The sequence below is a fragment of the Cervus elaphus genome, chromosome 21 (assembly GCF_910594005.1).
Source record: "Cervus elaphus chromosome 21, mCerEla1.1, whole genome shotgun sequence".
NCBI lineage: Eukaryota > Metazoa > Chordata > Mammalia > Artiodactyla > Cervidae > Cervus > Cervus elaphus.
In genome coordinates, this window is record NC_057835.1 from 30,606,840 (window position 1) to 30,630,308 (window position 23,469).

At 40.6% G+C, this 23,469-nt stretch overlaps 1 protein-coding gene across 5 annotated transcripts in view; it reads right to left on the reverse strand.

Moving 5' to 3' along the window:
• The window catches only part of ASPH (aspartate beta-hydroxylase), a 175,469-nt gene that overhangs the window by 42,490 nt on the left and 109,510 nt on the right, over positions 1-23,469 (reverse strand). For all 5 annotated transcript variants that reach the window (XM_043879855.1, XM_043879851.1, XM_043879852.1 and 2 more), the window contains 4 exons: positions 15,800-15,885; positions 7,474-7,560; positions 2,454-2,604; positions 805-941 (listed from right to left, as the gene is read on the reverse strand). In XM_043879855.1, the coding sequence (XP_043735790.1) occupies positions 805-941; positions 2,454-2,604; positions 7,474-7,560; positions 15,800-15,885 (461 nt within the window). The remainder of the gene's footprint in view (positions 1-804; positions 942-2,453; positions 2,605-7,473; positions 7,561-15,799; positions 15,886-23,469) is intronic.

Sequence of the window (23,469 nt, forward strand, 5' to 3'; positions counted from 1 at the left end):
AGCCAGTGCCTGGTTTCAATAAATAAGTGCTAAGTGAGTGAATAAGCACGAGGAGTGAAGGGAGGCAAGGGGCAGGAAGATGCTGGACCAAGTGTGGCTCAGGTAATTGATGGTGTTACTAACAAGGGGTAAGTGCAGCAAAGTCTCCAGAAGCCAAGGATGTGAGCAAGGTCTCTGCAACCACCTTAAAGTCAGTCTTTGCTGGGACCTCCTTGCAGGTTAAGAATCTGCGCTTCCATTGCAGGCAGCAAGGGTTCAATATCTGATCCAGGAACTAAAATCCCACGTGCCACTCTACACAACCAAAAAAACAAACAAACAAACAAACAAAAACCCAAGGATCAGACAGCCAATGCCTTTGAAAGGAGAGTAATTTATGCCATATACCCAAAAGTCTTGTATTCTGTAGTTTCTCTCCAGTTTGGAGTTTAACTGAAAAAAGTACAAGATAATGTGTTTTTAAGTTCTTGAGTTTTTGAGTTTCTCTTCCTGTCATAAAGCACACTTTAGAAAGGTTATTTGCGGTCTGAAATATATATATGAGTTTAAAAAGTATCACAGTTATAGGTTGAAGGCTTTGATGTACCAAATGTTAGCTAATATTTAAAATCTTCTGATGAAGCAGAAAAAGGGTGACGAAACAAAATTTAGGATATGTTAACTATAATAAGACTTGGATTTGACTTAACTTAAAATAAAGAGAGTGAATTATCAGGCGTATTAAAGGCAGTTTTGAAATAACATTAGAACTCCATGTTCAAAAGACTTTGACTAATTGTTAATAGCAAATTGCTGCCTACTTACCTCTTCATAGACCTTCTTGGCACTGTCATTGTCTCCTATCAAGAGGTATCCAACTCCAAGGTCATTCTTTAAGGAAGTATCATCAGGAAATAGTTGAACTAATTTCTGAAGAGTAAGCAAGGATCCTCTCATGTGACCTGATTTGGTGGAAAGGAAAAAAGAAAACAATAGAAATAAAAATAGCTTTTGTCCACCCTTGTCTTGGCACTACAAATCATAAGAGACTATTCAACAGAGCCTGAAAACCAGCTACTCTGACTCTATATACTGATAGCTAAGTCCCTCTTAGGATTTTATCCTGCAGCTCTAAGGGCATCAGTAACTCCCATAAGTGGGTTTTCCAGGTGGCGCTAGTGGTAAAGAATGCAGGGGACACAAGGGATGCCAGTTCAATCTCTGGGTCGAGAAGACCCCCTGGAGAAGGAAATGGCAACCCACTCCAGTATCCTTGCCTGGAAAATCCCATGGACAGAGGGCTTCACAAAAAGAGTCAGACACGACTGAACACTCACACACACAGACAACTCCCGTAAGTAGATACTGAATATAATACTGACTACAAATATGTTAAAGACATTCTTATTTTCTAAATTCATCAACATTTACCCTTTATGTCAAATTGTCTCTTGTGAAAGTTTTAGTTATCCATTCCTAATTTAAAAAATGTTTTACTGGGGTATTTTTGACATTATAACTAACTTTAAAATTATGAATACAGAATAGACAAATAAGAAGTCTAATAGATTTCAGGGTCTAGCACCCTGGATGAGACATGAAGAGGCACTGAGGGACTCTGCTTGTCTTTGTCTCTCAGTAATGACCTAGTCCTGGAGCCAAGGAGACATCATCCGGTATTAGGGGACCCTCTGGTGGACAATAGGATGCTATGCCTACACGAACCATGAAAACCCAGCTTCAGCTCATTTTAAGGGCTGTCCAGTGGATGTTTAAGATTTAGAGGGGTCAGCTGTCACCACTCTTCACCTCAGTTGGACAGAGTGCTTACAACTCCTGCCATTTCTTATATCTATAAAACTATTCCACTGATGATTTCAGCTACCACAGACCAGATGGTTACAGTTCAGAGAGAAAAGAGGAATTTGGCATAACAAGAAGTCTTTGATTCCAGACCTATTCATTTACTGGGCTTCCCTGGTGGCTCAGAAGGTAAAGAATCTGCCTGCAATGTAGGAGAGATGGGTTTGATCCCTGGGTTGGAAAGATCCCCTGGAGAAGGAAATGGCAACCCACTCTAGAATTCTCGCCTGGGAAATCCCATGGACAGAGGAGCCTGACGGGCTACAGTCCATTGGGTCGCAAAGAGTCATACATGATTGAAGTGACTAACACTTAGCTATTCATTTATTAGCTATGATTCCTTAGGCAATTTATCCAACCACACAGAATTCCATTTGCCTCATCTTTAAAATGTGTAGGGAGCAGGTAAGCAGCAAAAATACTGTCTGCATCTTTATAATTATGAAAGTTCCTCTTTCGGGCTGACCCAATCAGAGAAATTGCCTGAAATTAGGTAGAAAACTCAGGTTTCCTTCCATGTAACTAGACTCTTCTAAGAGTACACCAGCCTTCAGACTTTTTCAGATAAAAGCACACTGCTTGCTACTGAAATGATTCTTCTTCTCTCTCACCTAGAAACTGCTGTCTGTCTGACCTCCGCTTCAGGCTCAGCTTCACCAGGTCTGTGGGGGCGTCGGGCAGGCTGGCCGCCTCCCGGTAGGTCTCGATGGCCCTGCGCAGGATCTCATTGCTCCTTCTCTTCTCAGCCAAATCGTCTTCACACTAGAGGAAGGGAGAAACGTCCCAGGACAAGCTGCAGGTGTGGTTGCCCAAAATATTTATGAAAAGTTGATGTTGGGACCTGCTTTAAAAGTAATTCAAGACAAATTAAAATTTTCTCTTCATCAAGGATAAAAAAATAAAGGAAGGCAACATAACATATTATTTTAATAATATGAAGAAAAGTTAGCTACTAAGCTACACATGAGAAAGACTATCATAAAAGCAGGATGAATATATGTTTGGCTGATGGAACGTGTACCCTGCTATATATCAACATTAATAGTCAGAATTCCAGTGCACAGTTCCTGTTCTTCCACTAGTTTATTCCTGTGCTCATTCATTCATTCAATAACTATACTCTGTCTAGACAGATACAAACAAACAAAGCAGATTAACCTTTTAGAAAAGGGCAATTCACCTTGGCTTGACAGAAAAAAAAAAAGCTTCAAAATATAGAATGATCTGTTCATATCTGCAAATGACCTTTAGAACAAACTTATCTACCAGGAAAGAAAGTCCAATGTCAGTGACTCATACTAGTCATCCTGCCTGCGTAAGCTTCTGCATATTCACACACTGGCTTTTCTGTTTAGGCATCAGTTTCTTGTGAGTTTGGCTACAGTGAGTTAACACCTCAAAAACATGATCCTTCCTAAATGACGTCACAGAATGCCAGAGTCCTAGAGCTGAGAGAGCCCTCCTGAGAGCATCTTCACCTTCTTCATTTGGTAGCCTCTTCAAGTTACCAAACAGATCCTGGAACTAGAGGGTCTCTTCAAGGTTAGTTCAAGGACAAAGGCATATCAAGACATTGTTCTCTATCTAGAGAGGAATAAATGTCTTCACTAACCTCAATCTGAAACAAGAGAAAGATGATACAACTACACGCCTTGTTCCTTTCCCTCCTCCATCCTTCAGGGTCCTTCATTTTAATGAAGTATCAACATTTTAGAACTTTCAGCATTGGAATTTTAATGTCAGAATTAAAATGTGATGCAGTTCTTTAAAGTCTCTTAAATAAACTGATAGGCTTTGCTTTGAGTATCAACATTGATTGATTTTGATCACTTTAACATCTGGAGATGAAGGATTTGCCCTGAAACTGAACATTTGCTACAGGACATTAATATCACAAAGCGTTTTGTTGATTCAATCTAACTGCCCAATCCAACCTCCTAGGAGACATGGCATTTTCTGCCTGAGAGGCCCTAATGGTTTGTAGAAGATAATAAAGTGAAACGAGCTCATAATTTTGTGTCAGATGTTCAAGGAACTTGGTCAAAATTGATTTTCACAGTGATCCAAAAAATAAGACATTATCAATTTTACTCTGGAAATGATAGACACTGTAGGTTCCATGTAATTTAATGTCGCTGAATTTATAAAATTGGTTGGGACATTCCAAAGTAATTGTTTAATCTGCTAACAAAGAATGAAAAGTCATCAGGTATTCCTCCTTACAAAATCCGTCTTCTCTTGAACTTTCGTTTGTAAAACTCCTATGGGACTTCCCTCACAGTCCAGTGGTTAAGACTTCGCCTTCCAACACAGGAGGTGTGGGTTTGATCCCTGGTCAGGGAACTAAGATCCCACATGCCTCACGACCAAAAAACCAAAACATAAAATGGAAGTAATATTGTAACAAGTTCATGAAGACTTTAAAAATGGTCCACATCAAAGAAACAAACAAACAACTAATTCCTATGTATTTAAACTTAAAAATTTAATTTACCATGCTTAAATTTCACATTAATGTTAATATTGACAACACATTGTAGTGTAATAGTTTATAGATAAAATATATTGCTGAGGCATAAATCTCAAATTCCTACTGTTAAATAAGGATATATTTGTACATATAAATATATTTATGTATATATAGACACAGTGAGTGTCATGTGCAAAAGTACTGCATTTGGTACTTGCAATTACTATCACATATAAAGAAAAATCTAAAGCATGAAACGCTTTTGCCATGATTAGCACTTGACCCATTATTCTCTCGAGTTAACCGGCTTTCCTTAATCAAACAACCGCCGGAACTAGTAGCAAAGCACATCATTTATTTAAACAGGCACCATCTTTAGGTAACAAACACATTCTCTCTTGCTTCATAACAATTCAATTTAGCAATTTTGGAGGATTGCTGACCCAGTCAGTTTATAGATATGATATAGTTGTTAGTCTGTACTGCATCACGGATAAAAGGAACTTCTTTGCATTAAATTTTCACAAATTTAATTTATAAACACTGAATTAATACAAGTTTAATAAGCTTTTAAGGAGAAAACAGGGAGAATTTGGGACTTCCCAGGTGGCTCAGTGGTAATGAATCCACCTACCAATGCAGGAGTTTATGTTTGTTCCCTGGGTCAGGAAGATTCCCTGAAGGAGGAAATGGCAACCCACTCCAGTATTCTTGCCTGGGAAATCCCATGGACAGAGGAGCCTGGTGGGCTACAGCCCACAGGGTCAAAAAAAAGTCAGACATGACTGAAATGATTGAGCATGTACACACTCACAGGAAGAATTTAAGCATCTATATTTCGAGTGGTTGTTGCCTTTAGTTAAGAGCCAAACATACTTGTTTTATCTCTAGATGTGTTAGTTTCCGTGAGAGTGTCACCCACAAGTGACAGCTCTGCCCCCTCTGAACAAGTGTTGTCGGCTTCTCCTGAATCTGGAAAATTTCTGCAGCTCAGAATCTGCCATTTCCCAGCAGGGCTGACAGTCTCATCCTCCCCTGGCAGGAGGAGGTTTACTGCCTGACATTTGTACACCAGCCCTGGATTTTACCCAGGGTTTCAAACGGAATAACACCTATGGTCTACTTGACAATGTGCACTTGAACGTGTAACAGGCATCACAAACTTCACAGAAACCAGAAGTGGATCTTTGATTTTTGCATCTCTCCAAACCTGTTCTAGTCTTCCTGGTCAGTACCTGGCACCATCCTCTCCTTAGACTGGCGAACCAAAAATGCCAAATTCATCTCTGAAATTAAAAACTGCTCAGTTGTATCTGACTCTTTGCAGCCCTTGGAGTGTAGCCTGCTAGGCTCCTCTGTCCATGGGGTTTCCCAGGAGAGAATATTGGAGTGGGCAGCCTATCCCTTCTCCAGGGAATCTTCCCGACCCAGGGATTGAACCTGGGTCTCCTGCATTGCAGGCAGATTCTTTACTGTCTGATTCAGTCCTGCCCTTGTCCACTGCCCCACCTCTGTGGCCAGGACCAGTCCAAGCCAGAACATCTTGAGGACACCTGCAATCTCTCCTATTTTTCTGGCTCTGACTCATGCCACCGTAATCCTTTCTCCATCCAGCAACTAGTCATCTTTATTTAAAAAAAAAAAAAAAAAAACAACTGGAGAGGCACATCCATGCACAAACCCTCCAAGTGTTTCCAATGTACAAAGAATACAGCCCATGAGGCCCTGGTTCCACCTACCCCATGTCCCCTCCCTCAGTACGCCCCTCCTCCTGTCCACCAGGGATCAAGTCAAGGCTGATTCCCTGTTCCCTCTGCCTGGACAGCTCCTTCCTCAACCTTGTCACATTTCAGCCACTTGTCACCACCTAGGAAGGCCTTTTCTGATCACCTGATTATCTTAAATCACTGTGCCACTCTCCTACCACCTATGAACAAAACATTGTAATAACATGTTCTTTACTCTATGATCTTCTTTTCTTTATGGTATATAGTATCAGGTAAGATGTCCTAATATATTTAACACTTCTAATATTCTTTAAATATAGATTTATCTATAAAGACCTTTAGGGTTTTGCTCAAATGTTACCGCCTCAATGAGCCATCTTTTGGCCACCCTATCCAACATTTTAACCCCCCTCTCATGTCCTATAGCCGTGCTCTGCTTTACTTTTGTCTTCTGACAGTGTATCCAGTAGCAAGCGAGAGATTTTCTTCTGTGTCTCTTGTACTGTCTTCATTACAGTGAAAATGCCCCGTGTTTTGTTGATAGCTGCATCTGCAGTGCCTAGAACAGGGCCTGCAATAGCATGGGCTTTCACTACAAAAATTCTGAGAAAGAAACTTAAAATATCTTCCATTGGAATATAAGTTCCACAGGACAGAGACCTCTGGAGTGTTCTTTGTGATAATCCCAGGGCCTAAAACAGTATGTGGCCCATGGAGGGTTTCTGCAGCTACAGCAAGACATGGAAAAGCTTCATGAATTGAGGAGTTGAAAGATGGAGAAAGTCTGATGAGAAAGGGAGGTGAGGGTAGAGCTGGGGAGAAGGTAGGTGGTAAGAAATGAGTCAGTTGACAGACACTACAGAGAGAACCAAGTCCATTCCACTTTCTATTTAACTAGGTGGTGGGTCAAATGGAATGAATGTGAAGGGGATGGGAAATCAGAGATGAAAGTGTTACTCTTTTTCTTTTCAAAATCAGAGAGAAACTAGCTGGAGGGGGTGCAAAAATACGTTATGAAATTCACTAGTACAAAATAGGAATAATTAATTGCCTTATTTAAAACAGTATTTCTTGCTTGAATGTATGCCTATGCATGAGAAGCTGATTCTGTATACAAGTCAGAAGGGAAAATAAAATGCAAATAGTGTAGTGTTAGTCGCTCAGTTGTGTCTGACTCTTTGCAGCCCCATGGACTGTAGCCTGCCAGACTCCTCTGTCCACAGAGCTCTCCAGGCAAGAGTGGGTTGCCATTTCCTTCTCCAGGGGATCTTCCTGGCCCAGGGATGGAACCTGTGTCTCCTGCATTAGTAGGCAGACTTTTACCACTGAGCCATCAAGGAAGCCCAAAATGCAAATACCAGGTGGTAAAAAATCCAATGATACAGAACATAAGGACATCAAAACAGTGTCCTAAGTATCAGGGCTTCAGCATACCTGTGCTTTCCCATACCGAGCTCCTGGACTCTGAGGGTACTTGCGAACCAGTTCTTCAAATGCATTCACTGCTTCCTCAATTTTTCCCTGTTAGGAAGAGGCAATTACATACATAGAATAAATTCAAATGCATAATATAGTTATTTAATATTCACCAAGTAAATTTTGCTAAAATTTTCCAGACTCCCTTCTGGGTTTATAGTTAACAACCTTCTGTCTTAAGATTTTAAATAATTAACTGCATGATGGAAAACATAAAACTAGAAATGAACACAAATAGACTTTATTTTTTTAAAGGCAGATACCTGATTAATGATGGACTATGAGTCTTTGTTAAAGAAATGGCATTTTCTCTCTGCATGTATAGTTCCTACATGCAATCTTTAAAAGACATTTAGGACTTAAGCTGGGGGAGGAATATTCCTGGCAGTTAGAATGTCTGCAATGAGAAGGGCAGTCTCAGTGGGGAATAAGCATATGAGATGAGAGGGCCACCTGGCCTTGGAAACTGTCACCCGCTGAGCATCAGGGCTGATGAGGCTCAGCTGGTGCTCAAGTGCCTCACTGCCTCCAGGTCATGAGACGCCTCCCAAAGCCCACGTGGGTCCTTAAGAGGCCAGTTGAAGCACCTGTGATAGGTCTCTGACCACCACTGGGGAAGCAGGCGCAGAGGATGTGCGACAGGTAAGCTTGCCGAGGGTCTCAGCATGGGGGTGAGGAGTCCCACCCCCACCCCCGCCCCTGCCTCAGTCCATCCACGGGGACAAACACACGTCTCCTGATGTTCTACTGGAAGGCAGCACATCAGGATGCTGGAACCATGAGATGGAGACAGAGTTCCTGAGTTGAACTTTACCAGACCCTTCAGGCCATCTGTCCATAAATCCATTCTCTCCTTGTATAAATGTGAGCTCACTGTGCTTTGGATGTCATTACCTTCACCGAGTGAGTTTTCATAACAACAAAGTTCACCCCAGAAATGTGGTTGGGCTCAGCACACCATATAGTACTACTAGATTGTTACTGACACCTACTTCTCAATGACTTGGCCGAATAGAACCAGGCAACATCTATATTAAAGCCCCTTAAAATCCTGGAAGAAGGAGGTGTTTTTTTGGTTTGTTTTGTTTTGTTTTTATTTTTTTATTTCCTGTCACATGCCCATCAGTGATGCTGAAGGTCTAGCTAGAATCTGGGCTCCACCACTTAGGAGACGTGGAACTTCTGGCAAATTACTTATGACTTTGCCTTAATACACCTCATCTGTGAAATGGGGACAACGGGAGTACTTGACTACCTTGGGGGTTGCTGTGAAGATCAAATCTGACAACATCCATAAAGTGCTTAGAGCTGATGCAGAGACCATGGAAACTATTGAAAATTTGTTAGCTATTATTACTACTATTGTAGTGTGGGGAGGATATGAGAGCCAGCACGGGAAAATAAAGTGTGTCCCAGGTAAGGCTCTTACTTGATGGATAGGTTAATGCAAAAAGAATGAGGGTTTGAAGGCTGAGATAAATCAAGCCAGTAACTTATTCTCTAAGTTAATTGTCAGAAATAATTGTATGGCTATTTAAAATATGCCATGCCTCTCACAATACTGACTTTTTAAAAGGCTTTATTTTTTTAGAACAGTTTTAGGTTTGCAGCAAAATTGAGAGGAAAGTATAGAGATCTCCCATGTACCCCCTACCCCTACTAATGCCCTGACTCCTCCATAATCCATATCGTGACTCAGCACAGCAGGACATTTGTTGCAATTGATGAGCCTTCAGTGACACATGAAAATCACCCAAGGTCCATGATTTACATTTGGGTTCACTCCTAGTGTTGTATATTCTATGGGTTTGGACAAATGTATAATGACAGGTATCCAACGTTTTTACTGTTTCCATAGTTTTGCATTTTCGGAAAGTCAGAAAGTTTGAATCAAATAGTATGTAGCCTATTCAGATTAGCTTCTTTCACTTAGTAATATGCATTTAAGCTTCCTCCTTATCTTTTCATCCCTATCTTTTCAAGGAAATGAAATCAATCAATCCTAAAGGAAATCAGTCCTGAATATTCATTGGAAGGACTGATGCTGAAGCTGAAGCTCCAATACTTTGGCCACCTAATGCAAAGAGCCGAATCATTGGAAAAGACCCTGATGCTGGGAAAGATTGAAGGCAGGAGGAGAAGGGGATGACAGAGGGCGACGTGGTTGGATGGTGTCACTGACTCAATGGACATGAGTTTGAGGAAGCTCTGGGAGATGGTGATGCAGAGTGAAGCCTGGTGTGCTGCAGTCCATGGGGTCACAAACAGTTGGACCCAACTGAGCAACTGAACAACAATAATTATCTTGGCTTGATAGAGATTTCTTTTTAGTGCTGAGTCAGATTTCATTGTCTAGATGTATCACAGTTATCTACCTGATCACTTACCAAAGGACATCTTGGTTGCTTTCAAGTTTTGGCAGTTACTGAAAGTTGCTATAAACATCTACGTGCAGGTTTTTAGGAGAACATAAATTTTCAACTCCTTTGGATAAATACCAAGGAACGAGATTTCTAGATTGTATGCCAAGAATATGCTTAGTTTTGTATGAAACCATCAAACTGTCTTTCGAGGTGGCTGTACTACAGGGGTTTCCAGGGCTACACATGGTCATCAGCATGCAGTGTTGTTAGTGATCAGTGATAGTGGTCTTTCTAAAGGTGTAGGAGTAGTATCATCTTGTTTTAGATTGCATTCCATAACATATGAGGTGAAGCATCTTTTCCTATGCTCATCTGCCATCTGAATATCTTCTTGGGTGAATTGTCATGAAAGGTCTTTGGCCCGTTTTAAAAATCGTGTTGCTTATTTTTTATCATTGAATTTTGAGAATGCTCTGTGTGTTTTGGATAACAACTTCTAAAACCACTACTTTATTTCTCCCATGAATGATTTTAAGGGATGAAGAATCCAAAATAAATATCCTTTTCTGAGTAACTTTCTTCTAACTACCTTGGATGAGTTTTCTGTGGCCACTGTAACAAATGGCCACAAACTCGGTGGCTTGAAACAACAGAAATTCATTCTTTCACTGTCTGGAGAATGGACTGGAATCCAGATGTGGGCAGGGCCATTCTTCATCCAGAGGCTGTAAGGGAGAATCTGTTCCTGCCTCCTGACAGCATTTCTTTTCTTTTAAAATATGTATTTATCTATTTAGCTATGCGGGGTCTTAATTGCAGTACGTGGGATCTTTGATCTTCCTTGTGGCTTGCAGGATTTTTAGCTGGGGCATGTGGGACCTGACCAGGGATTGAACTTGGGCCCCTTGCATTGGAAGTGTGGAGTCTTTAGTCACTGGACCACCAGGGACAGCATTTCTTCACTGGTGGACACAAACACTCCCATCTCCACTTTGTCTTCTCTCTGTGTGTCTTCTGTTCTGTCTATATCAGGTTTCCCTCTGCCTCTCTCTTATATGGAAACATGGGAGTGAATTTAGGGTCCAACTAGATAACCCAGGATAATCCCGTCTTAGACCCTTTCTCCAAACACAGTAACATTTACAGATTCAAGAGATTAGGACATGGATATTTTTGAGGGGTGGGCAGGGGGGACAATTTTCAGTCTATCACATGCCCTACACAACTTAAATTGCAAATTTGGGAGCTATTTTTGTGAAAATCATGCTAAATGCACCATCTCCAGATTTAAAGCATAGGATTAACAATATTCATAACAAGTCTGCTTAAGTATTTTTCCAGCTAACACTCCCTTAGTTGGCCATCAAGGTTATATAAATAATGGAACACACTGGCTCTGTTCTAGGCATCTCTGGATCCCTTCACACAGATGCTTCGTTCCTTTCCCAAGGGACCATCAGCCCTGCCCTCCCCTCAGCTGTCGGGCAAAGTAAATGTGTTTGCTGTTAGCCTGAAAAAAATTTCCCTTCCCCAGGTTTTTACTGGAGAATAAAGCTCCTGACACCATTACACAATTCTTAATAAACTCAACTATAAGATAGAATGCTCATGAAGACTTGCCTAAAAATCACCTGTTATTCAACACAGCTTATATGTGATCCTAGGACCAAGACCATTCATTGGAGAGACAGGTACTTGTCCCTGTCACCCCACCCCCAGCCTCTGTTTTGGCATAAGGCCAGTGGGCTGCCTTGCAGGACATTAAGACATAGCCCATACAAGTCACTTAAGATCCATGGATGTACTATAAATTTACTAGTTTTTGTTTTGTAATTAATGAATATTTTGGAAGATACATGTTGAAGATATATAAAAATTCTGTTTCTCCCTAAATTGTATTCATTAAGTTTAGAATTCATCCCTGGGGTGGATTCATTGAGATTTTCTATTTCTCTTCATTACTTCTCCATTGACTCACTGGAATCTTCTAAAAGAAAAGAGCTGATGAGGCCCTACTGTACAGCACAGGGAACTATGCTCAATATTCTGCAATAACTATAAGGGAAAAGAATCTGAAAAAAATAGATATGTATGTATCTACAACTGAAACAGGCTTCCCAAATGGCACATTGGTAAAGAATATGTCTGCTAATGCAAGAGGCACAGGAGACTCGGATTTGATACCTGGGTTGAGAAGATCCCCTGGAGGAGGAAATGGCAACCCACCCCGTTTTCTTGTCTGGAGAATCCCACGAACAGAGGAGTCTGGCGGGCTGCAGTCCATGGGGTCACAGAGAGTGGGACATGACTGAGCACACATGCATAACTAAAACACTTTGCTGTATACACTCAACCAAAATAATATTGTAAATCAACTATACTTCAATCAAAATAAATAAATTAAAAAACCAAAAGCATCAGTGGGTGCAACGTTAGGGAGGAGGCTGAGCCATCCATCACTAGGTCCTTGATGCAGATCTACAGCAGGACACTCTCTCTGGACTTGACACAGAGCAGCTCTTCTGAGGACCACTCTTCACCTGATGGTGTGATCCATACCCCTGCCTTACTCAGCCCACAGCTGACATCATTCCTAGCCCCGTTTAGAGCCTGCAGTGTGAACTTTTCATGTGCCGAACTTTTGGCTTTATTAAGCTTTCCCTCCTTTCCATTTTTTATGATTCCAACAAATGAATGAATATTTCAGTCTATCATTTCCAATCCTTTTTCTGGGGCATAAGGAGGAGTTTTAAACAATACATGTTATTTTTAAAAATCAGTGACTGAAAAATGATTTGTGCATTTTTGGAGGAAATAGAAAGTGACCTCACACGTTCATGTCACATGGTATCTGAAACAAGGGTGCGACCTGAGACTGGGCCTCTTCTGAGCAGAGTACGCCTCAGGGCCACAGTGATCCCAGGGGAGTCTGTTGCATTATTTGAAAACACCAGCTATAAAAACAACCCTAAAAAACTTAATTCCACTGATGATTCAGTTTATAACACGGCTCCCTGTTGTTTCAGAAGCAAGAATTGCCTCAGTAGCCACTTCTTCCTCTTTTATTTACCCTGTTACAGACCCACGGTGTTTCTTGAGGTTAGCATCATAATTTCTGCAAATAAGCAAGGGCCAGAGGAGAACACCCCATGAATTGTTCCAGCACTTTTATGTTTCACTGACTTACCTGTCCCTTGATAACTTCTCTACCATTCATTATCATTACATAAAAATCCTTCTCTAAAGCTGTTCGTTTATTCTTTATCCCTAAAATCACCTGTGAAATAGGTACCCCACCCCCCTTATTTTTCACTAAGGATATACAGCACAGAGAAAGTGGAGAATGCCAAACAGGGTGATAGGAAAAGAAGATTCCTGCCTCATTCCTAGTAAGAAATGCAAAATTTCAACAAAGAATAGATGGCCTCATTTTACAAAGTTAAATGAGATAGACACAGAAATCATCCAGTGTTAATTTAGTGAACAAAGACTTGGGCTGTAATATTCTCTGGAATCACTGCATTTGTATCGGCTGCTGATGAGGGTGAGCCAGGCTTCGGTTTGGGAACCTTGCCATTTGCTAGTTACCGACATCTTCATGCTTGTTTGGGACTTTCCCAAAAGATGTGTGGGAAGCACACTTTTGTCCCACTTCAATGCCTAACTTGGATGTTTTTATTGTTGTTTTTTAACTATGACAATCCTCTATTACTTTTTCTTTTTTTTTGCAGTCAATGTCTCAATGTCTACTGATTAAACACCACATTACAGGAAACCCAATGGTATTACACCAGGTATAAATTCAAGTACAGAACCAAGACAGAAATGTTCACAAAAGAGTAGAGGCAAACCTCGGAGATCTTGCGGGTTTGGTTCCAAATCATCACAATAAAGCAAACACTGCAATAAAGCAAGTCCCCATGAATATCTTGCTTTCCATTACATTTAAAGATTATGTTTATATCACACCAGGCTTCCCTAGTGGTTCAGATGGCAAATAATCTGCCTGCAATATGGGAGACCTGGGTTCAATCCCTGGGTTGGGAAGATCTCTTGACGAAGGGAATGGCTACCTGCTTCAGTATTCTGGTCTGGAGAATTCCATGGACAGAGAAGCCTGGCAGGCTATAGTCCATGCGGTCACAAAGAGCTGGACACAACTGAGAGACTTGCACTTTACATCACTCCATGGCCTATTAAGTATGCAAGAGCATTAATGTCTAAAAAACAATGCACAAACCTTAATAAAAAATACTTTATTGCTAAAAAATGTTGATCATCATCTGAGCCTTCAGCGAGTCATAATCTCTTGGCTGGTGGAGAGTTTGAAATTATTTTGAGAATTACCAAAATGTGACAGAGAGACATGAAGTGAGCAAATGAGGTTGGAAAGATGTCACTGATAGGCCTGTTTGACACAGGGCTGCCAAAAACCTTTAATTTGGAAAAAAAAAAAAAGTGCAATATCCATGAAGAACAAGAAAGTAAAGCACAATAAAACAAGGTAAGCCTATAGATGATTAAGTGAAGATGTCATTAAATACATTATAATAAATATTGGGCATGGTAATTAGATGAATATGACTGAGTTGGGAGAACAGATAATTTCAATCATCTGTTAATTCCCTGTTTTCAAAAACTGCAATATCCAGGAACAAATGCAAATAAGGTTTTGAATTAACTGATGACAAAGCAAAACATAAAATAGTCACCCTGGGAATTAGAGCTATGTGAGTTTAACCCAAAGTGAGAAGAATCTTAAATCTAAAATCATTTCACCTAATAGTAACTATCCTAAGTATTAGATTAACTTATTATTTTTTTTTGCATCAAGGTGCTTTAAAATGAAAACCCTTACTTGTATGCTCCTTGGCAGTACTGATAGTTTTTTAAAAAATTTCTTATCTCATTGTTCATTGTATAGTCACTAAGTTGTGTCTGATTTTTTTGTGACCCCCATGGACTGCAGCACACTAGGCTTCACTGTCCATCACCATCTCCCAGAACTTCGTCAAACGCATGTCCATTGAGTCAGTGATGCCACCCAACCATCTCAACCAGTGTCATCCCCTTCTCCTCCTGCCCTCAGTCTTTCTCAGCTTTGGGATCTTTCCCAATGAGTCAGTTCTTCCCATCAGGAGGCCAAAGTATTGGAGCTAAAGCATCAGTCCTTCCAATGAATAATCATGGTTAATTTCCTTTAGGATTGACTGGTTTGATCTCCTTTCAGACCAAGGGACTCTCAAGAGTCTTCTCCAGCACCACAATTCAAAAGCATCAATTCTTTGGCCTTCGGCCTTCTTATGGTCCAACTCTCACATCTGTACATAACTACTGGAAAAAACATAGGTTTGACTAGATGGACTTTTGTCAGCAAAGTGATGTCTCTGCATTGTAATACGCTATCTAGGTTTGTCATAGCTTTTCTTCCAAAAGAGCAAGTGTCTTTTAATTTTGTGGCTGTAGTCACCATCCACAGTGATTTTGGAGCCCAAGAAAATAAAATCTGTCAGTGCTTCCACTTTTTCCTCAACTATTTGCTTATCTCATTGGATCTTTACAAAAAATCAAGGAAGAAGTAGGTACCTATTATTCTTATTTTTTAACACAAGGAAACGGAGACTCAGAATGACTGAGTGATTTCCCTAAAGCCACACAACTAGATGGTGATGGAAGGGGCTGACTCCCCAACTGGCTGGCCTGAAGATGAAGTTCTGTTTCTATCTGGCCATTACCGCTACAGTTTTTCTTTTCATTTGATTCACTCCACGTGGAACGCTGCTATGCCTGGGGAAAAATCCACTCTATTCAAAGGTTGTTTCTCTTGCAGTGTTTTTCAAAAACAAACCAAGGGTAACGCCTGAGTTTATTTAACAACGAAACCATCGCACGTTTCTATGAAACATAGACCATCGACCTACCCTTTTACGGAGTTTTTCTGCAGCATCAAGCTCAGCTTTAATAGTCTTATCAAATTTATTTAATAGTTTAGGCTTCTTTTTCTTCACTGAAAGAAAAAAGAGTTTTATAATTTTTATTTTATTTTTCATCTAGAAATAGTTTCAGCGAACAGTGATTTATAAAAGCAGTAAGAAATCCAGCATGGGTCACAAGCCAATTGGAACTGGAGGAGTGGTTCCTGATTCAACTTCCTACACGGCTCGCCCCACCCCTGGGGTTGACCCAGCCAGTAAATGGCAAGCTCAGGGACATAGCCTGAGCCCTTTAACCCATTTGCTCCAAGGTGTTCCTGGGATTCTGGGTGAATACCGATATCCTGAAATTCTCAGGAGACTGACCTAATTTCTGGAACAAAATGGTAGGTATGATTTCTAAACTCTTTTAATCAACTCCTTGGTTAAGTCCCAAAGAACACTTACAACCACATCTTTGAACACCTATAGTGTTTCCGAGCAGGTAAAAGTAGAAAACTACTCTTAAAAGGACTCAAGCAAGCAGGATTTCTTAGTTGAGGACTCAAGCCCCTTCTGTTGCATCCAGGACCTAAATTCCAGCATATTCCATACTTTAGTCAGAAGGGACCACCCCACGAATAAGCTTTGTGTCATTTCTGAGGCTTATTTCTCCAAGTAAAATGACTTATTCCTTTTCATTTGAAAAGGAAGGGGAGGGTGGGACGAATTGGGAGAACAGCATTGACAAATAGACACTACCATGTAAAATAGCTAGCTAGTGGGAAGCTGCTATAAAGTTCAGGGAGCTTAGCTTGGTGCTCTGTGATGACCTAGAGGGGTGGGATGGGGTGAGGAAGGGAGGCTGTACAGGGGCAGGATATTTGTATATATATATATAGCTGATTCACTTTGTTGTATGGTAGAAACTGACATAAAATTGTAAAGCAATTATATGCCAATAAAAAAAATTTTTTTTAAAAAGAAAAAGAAAAATATACCCCTCCTTTAATAATCAGCTCAATACCACATTCATTCCACATATTACCCACGCAAGCTCTCTGTTCTTTTTTTTCTCTCTCTTGCTATTACACAATGAAGTCCTCAGCACAACGCATACATCTTTTTTTGTGGTTCTTCCCCATATTATATGGGACTTTTATTATAATAACGTGTATACTTATCTTGGTCTCTTTCCAAACCATAAAACTGTAGCTTGCCAGGTTGATCTGTCCAAGGGATTCTCCAGGCAAGAATACTGCAGTGGGCTGCTATTTCCTCTAGCACATGTACCTCTATTGTGCTGGGCTGGCAGCACGTGCTCCAGGGAGGGGACACACATGGCAGAACTAGAGCTGCTCCATGATGCCTGGAGCGAGTGGATATATCCATTTCGGGGTTCAAGATTATGACACCTGCTATTCCTGCTCACTTAAATCCATTCTTCAATTTGGCTTTCATCAGTAATAAGGCTGACACTTTGATCACTTATTCCTTTCATTCCTTGTAATACATGTGTTAAATTTCTACTGGAGTCTAGTTGATTTACAATGTTGTATTAGTTTCAAGTGTACAACAGAGTGAATCAGTTATCCATATACATACATCCACTATTTTTAAGATTATTTTCCCATACAAGCCATGCAGAGGACTGAGTCGAGTTCCCTGTGCTACACAGTAGGCGCTCATTAGTTATGTATTTTATCTATAAATAACTAATAGGAAATAATAGCCATAGTGCACACATGTCAATCCCAGTATCCCAGTTTATCCCTCCCCCTTTTCCTCCTGGTAACCATCAGTCTGTTTTCTACATCTGTGACTCATCTTCTATTTTGTAAATAAGCTCACTTATACCTTGCTTTTAGAGTCCACATATAAGCAATATCAGATATTTGTCTTTCTGTTTCTGTCTGACTTGCTTCACTTAGTATGACAATCTCTAGGGCCATCTATGTTGTTTCAGATGGCATTATTTTGTTCTTTTTCATGACTGCAATATTCCATTATATATAACTCCTAGGCATATACCCAAAGAAAGCCAGAGTTCAAAAAGATACATGCACCCTGATGTTCATTGCAGCACAATTTACAATAGCCAAAATATGGAAGCAACCCTAATGTCTATCAATAGAGGAATGGAAAAAGAAGATTTAGTACATGTATCATTCCTTCTATATTTTTTAAAGTTGCTATCCTTTTTAATTTGTTTATTCCACCTTTCTCTTCTCCTCTCCCCAAACCCTGAGGTCCCCAGTTGTTGAAAAATATGTCTAAGGCAGAGACTGTAAAATAGTGGCCAATGGGAACTTTCAATGGCGTATCATACTATGTGAGCTTTCATGTCGAGGACATGGGAAATGAGTTGACACTTGGCTGAGATGGGGATTTATAAGAGGTGGGAGTTACTGTCGTATCACCCACCAGTGATCTATGTCTTTCAATTGCTCACTTTGGTTTTGTACAAGTGTTGGTCAGCAGAATGACAGCAGGACCAGGAAAGCCTGGTGTGCGGAGGGTTTAACTGCAGGCATCAGCACTTCTTCCAAGTACGTCGTCCATGTTGTACAGTTAAAGGTAACACGAAGCTTACTCATTACGGGGGAAAAAAAAACTATTGGCAGCTTAGGACAGCCAAAATAGTTAGCAGTAAAATATGCATACATGCTACCATATATAAAATAGATAGCCAATGGAAATTTGCTGTGTTACTCAGGGAACTCAAACTGGGGCTCTGTAACAACCTAAAGGGGTAGAAAAGGGTGGGAGGTGGGAGGGAGGTTCAAGAGGGAGGGGACACATGTACACCTATGTCTAATTCATGTTGCTGTATGTCAGAAACCAAACCAGTATTGTAAAGCAATTATCTTTCAATTAAAAATAAATTAAAAATTAATTAAAATATGTTTGTTAAATAGCCATACTATGCTCAGTGTCAAAATATTTCAATATATCACATAAAAATAGAACGTTAAAAATCTCAAAGCACTTGTTACCAAGAGAAATCACTTTGACCCATCTTTTCCTATATCTTCCTCTTGAGTAGCTGCTAATATTCCTCCTCCCTCTAAAATTCGAGTTTATTTCTATCATGAATATGTTTAAGCATATAAAAAACCTAAGGCAATCTTCCCAATTGTAAAATAAAACAAAACAACCACAGACAGATCTTGTTCTGGGAAGCACATGGTCTCACTACAGAAACAGCAGTGGATTCTCAGGGTTTGTGACGGGACAGGGCAGACTCTCCCAGGCTTTTTCGCTCTTGGTGTTCTCGTTACAAATAAGTGACTTGGGCTGGGTCTCTTAAGGTCTCTTTGAATAAATCTTGCACTTTTAATTTCCAGTTGATTTAAACCATGTCAATTATCTTTCAAAGCAGACCTAGAAGTATTGAGCCAGGTGGTGCATTTTGCTAAATTTGGATTTTTAAATGGTTTGTGACTTCCCTGGTAGCTGAGATGGTAAAGAGTCTGTCTGGAATGCGGGAGACCTGGGTTCGATCCCTGGGTTGGGAAGATCCCCTGGAGGAGGCAACCCACTCCAGTGTTCTTGCCTGGAGAATCCCATGGATAGAGGGACCTAGCGGGCTACAGTCCATGGGGTCACAAAGAGTTAGACACGACTGAGGGACTAAGCAGAGCAAAAATGGCTTAGGAAGCAGCTATCTATAAAGTTTTATTAAGTTTTGTACTTTCTCGTGGGGTGAGGGGCAGGGGAGGTCACTGCCATTACAAGTCTTTTATCCTTTTCTAAAACCATGAAGAAGGGGAAAGAATAAAACGACCAGCTGCGTCTCAAATCCTGACTTTCCTTACTGTGGTTGAGACATTAAGAGCAAACGAAATGAAAAAGAAGAAGTGTTAAAAATATAATTAAAGGCATGAAAAAAAGACCAACAGTACACATGTAGATTATATTGAAATTAAATGCTGACTCCCTTTCAGCTCCACTTGGTCTATGGAGGGGAAGGTGTTTTCCTACTGTGGTATGTGAGGAGACCCCAGTCTTACTGGGGAGAAAGTTGTAAACAGATAATGAACCTTTAGAGGAATGCGGATATTTATAAGGGTGAACTAGGAGTGGTGCTAAGCTTTTTGTGAGCCAGCAGAGAAAACTTCCTGGGGAAATGGAGAATTAAAGTACATATGCAGGTAGACATAGCATTCTGGGCAGAGGAAAGAGTATTCATTTTGTAAACTAATCACAAGCTTGGGAAGTTGTATTTTCACCATTAGTCATTTCTCGTGTAAATCAAAGGCTAAAAATCTCCTTCTTGCATGCTAGGGTTTGGTGCAATATCCATGTTGTTGTTCAGTTGCTAAGTTATGTCTGACTCTTTGAACAAAACGTGGCCCACTGGAGAACGGAATGGCAAACCACTTCAGTATTTCTTGCCTTGAGAATCCCATGAACAGTAAGAAAAGGCAAAAAGATATGTCACTGAAAGATGAACCCCCGGATCAGTAGGTGCCCAATATTCTACTGGGGTAGAGTAGAGAAATAGCAATATACATGAATGTTCTTATAATGGGAATCTGGGCTTTTCCAGAATTTCCTGACAGTAGAGATCATCCTCAGGGACCCCAGACATGGACTTGCCTTCTCCCCAAATCCAGAAATGTAGCCTTAGTGACACAGAGTCTGTTTTCAGAGCAAGAAGAGCCCTGAAATGCAGTTTGGGGTGTTTCAGTTTTGTAGACAGAAAATTCCACTCCAACTCTAAGAGGTGCACAGCTAGAATGAGCCTTTGGAAACCATGCAAGACAAAACACAGACAGCTGTGACCCCTCTCCACCCAGATGGGGCATGTGAGATTGGTTCCCACGCGGATGGCCAAAGTGTCTGCTCAGCCGGGAGCTGCCATCTGCTTTTGATACAGTATTATCCTGCTGATTAAGGCCCTTGATTTAATGTCACTCTGAAAGAGAGAGAGGGTAAGAGCTTCTCCCACCAACTCAAGACCCATCTGAAATGCTGCATTTGGTCAAGAAAAATACATCCACCCTGAAATAACTCTACAGTCATTGTTTCCTAGAACCTTTACTGCCTTTCATAAATTGACTGCTGGTGGTGGTTTAGTTGCTACGTCTTGTCCAACTCCATGGACTGTAGCCCGCCAGGCTCCTCTGTCCATGGGATTCTCCAGGCAAGAATACTGGGGTGAATTGTCATTCCCTTCTCCAGGGGATCTTCCTGACCCAGGGATCAAACTTGAGTCTCCTGCACTAGCAGGCAGGATCTTTACCACTGGGTCAGCAGGGAAGCCACAAATTGACTCCTAGACACTCTGTTTTCACCTCCTCTTACTCTACCTATAAAAGCAGTTTATATTCCTTTTACACAGACTATCAAATTTCACATAAACTTTTGACACTTTCAAGATTTTTCTCATGGTTTTTTGATGGTTTGAGCTGGAAAACCCTTCCCTCTACTCCCAAAGAATACTCTGCTTCAACTCTGGGGACCCAGTTTAAATGCTAGTTCCTCTATCAAGTCATCTAAAAATATCTTCGTAAAAACACACACACCCTTTCTCTTCTGTGCTCATATAACACTTTGTTTCTGTAAATAGTAAAGTTTCAGGCTGTGTTTAAGTTGGCCATATGGTTATGTATAATGTACACTCACTTCCCCACACCACCCCCACCCTGCTGGATTGTTTATTTTTGTAAGGAAAGAACTGTGTCTTCCTCATAATTTATTTCCAGCACAGCACATGGCCAGTCCCACAAAAAGTCTTCAACAAACGTTTCTGAACATATATAAATACACACATGTATGAATAAATCAGGATAGTCCATGAAATCTTGCCATTGGTGACAACAGAGAAGGACCTAGAGGCTATAACACTAAGTGAAATCAGTCAGACACAGAAGGGCAAATACTGTATGATTTCACTTATAGGTGGAATCTAAAAAATGAAACAAATGAACAAACAAAATAAGACAGAAACAGACTCATAGATATAAAGAACAAACTGGTGGTTGACAGAGGGGCAAAGGTTGGGAAGATGGGTGAAAAAAGGAGAGAAGAGTAAGAGGCCAAACTTCCACCTCTGAAATGAATTAGTAACAGGGATGGCATGTCACATAGGGAATACCATCAAGAGTATTATAACAACTTGGTATGGCATGTCACATAGGGAATACAATCAATAGTATTGTAACAATTTGGGATGATGACAGGTGGTAACTAGACTTGGTGATCATTTCATCATGTGTAAAAAATACCACATCACTATGGTACACACCTGAATGCAATTTATATGTTAACCATATAGCTCAATAAAAAAGGCAGAACTTTTTTAGTGGATAGGATAATGTCAATTTGTAACTTGGGCATATCAGCCATTTCCTGCATTGCAGGTGGATTCTTTACCACTGAGCCACTGTGGAAACCTCGTATTGGCTATTTAAAATCCAATCAGAAAATTCTAAGCACCCAAGAAGGAGAATGGGGCTTCCCTGGTGGCTCAATGGTAAAGAATCTGCCTGCAATGCAGGAGCTGCAGGAGACGCAGGTTCAGTCCCTGGGTTGGGAAGATGCCCTGGAGGAGGGCATGGCAACCCACTCCAGTATTCTTGCCTGAAGAATCCCATGGACAGAGGAGCCTGGCAGGCTCCAGTCCATAGGGTCACAAAGAGTCAGACATGACTGAAGCAACTTAGCACACACAAGATGGAGAATAAATTAAGAATAAAAGTACCTGGCTTTATAAAGAGTTCAAAAAGTATCAAAAAAACAACTAAAGAGGGGACGCAGAAGGAAGGTACAAGACAGACACAATATATGTGCAAGAGAAACCCCACTGCAGATTTTATAGAGAATACCAATATTTATCTATTTTATTTTAGTTTTTCTGTATATTGAGAATTTAGAACATAATGGCAGAATACCAGACACAACTAACTAGTAAGCTCTTGGACTGCAAAGTTCAGCTGATTTTAGTAGAACATACAAACTTCACTAAGCAGCTTGCTTTTATGTTCTGAGTCACTGCTTAATGCCTTGTCCAATTACTTGCTGATATTGGTAGTTGACATTCATGGATCACTTACTCTGCTAGACACGGGCAACTAACGCAGGCTGTACAAACTGTCAACAGTAGGAGCCAAGACTGGAGTCTCGGGTTGTCTTGATTCCACTGTCTATGCTTTTGACTCTTTTGTTGTCAACCTGGCATCTGGCCCCAAAGTGAAGAAACCAGGGTGCTCAACGTGCTTGGAGAGTGCTGACAGGGTGGAATCAAGTATTAGTGTAAGTTATTATGTTGTGTAAGGAAGTAGCTGAATTTTGTACTATTAGTCTCAGAGGATAAAGGCAGTGAAATGATCACAGTGATTTTCCTTCATCTTGTGTCTCAGACCGAGCATGTTCACATTACTCAGAGAACACCTGGTCATGGGGAATGGAGTCTGAAGGCCAGGGTGTGAGCCTCAGTTCTGCATTTTTTAGACAACTTGCTTGGTCTCAATTCCATGAAATGGGAATAACGCCTGACTCCCCTACCTACCAACTATAAAGGAACATAAAACATCATAAATGTTCCTCATGGCTCCCATCTACAATGCCTTTTTTCATTTCCTTTAAAATACTGCTCTTTAACTAAATGGGGGATTTGTAGGACCTACCTTATTAGATAAATGTTTGAGAAATTAATTTTTTTAAGATACAAG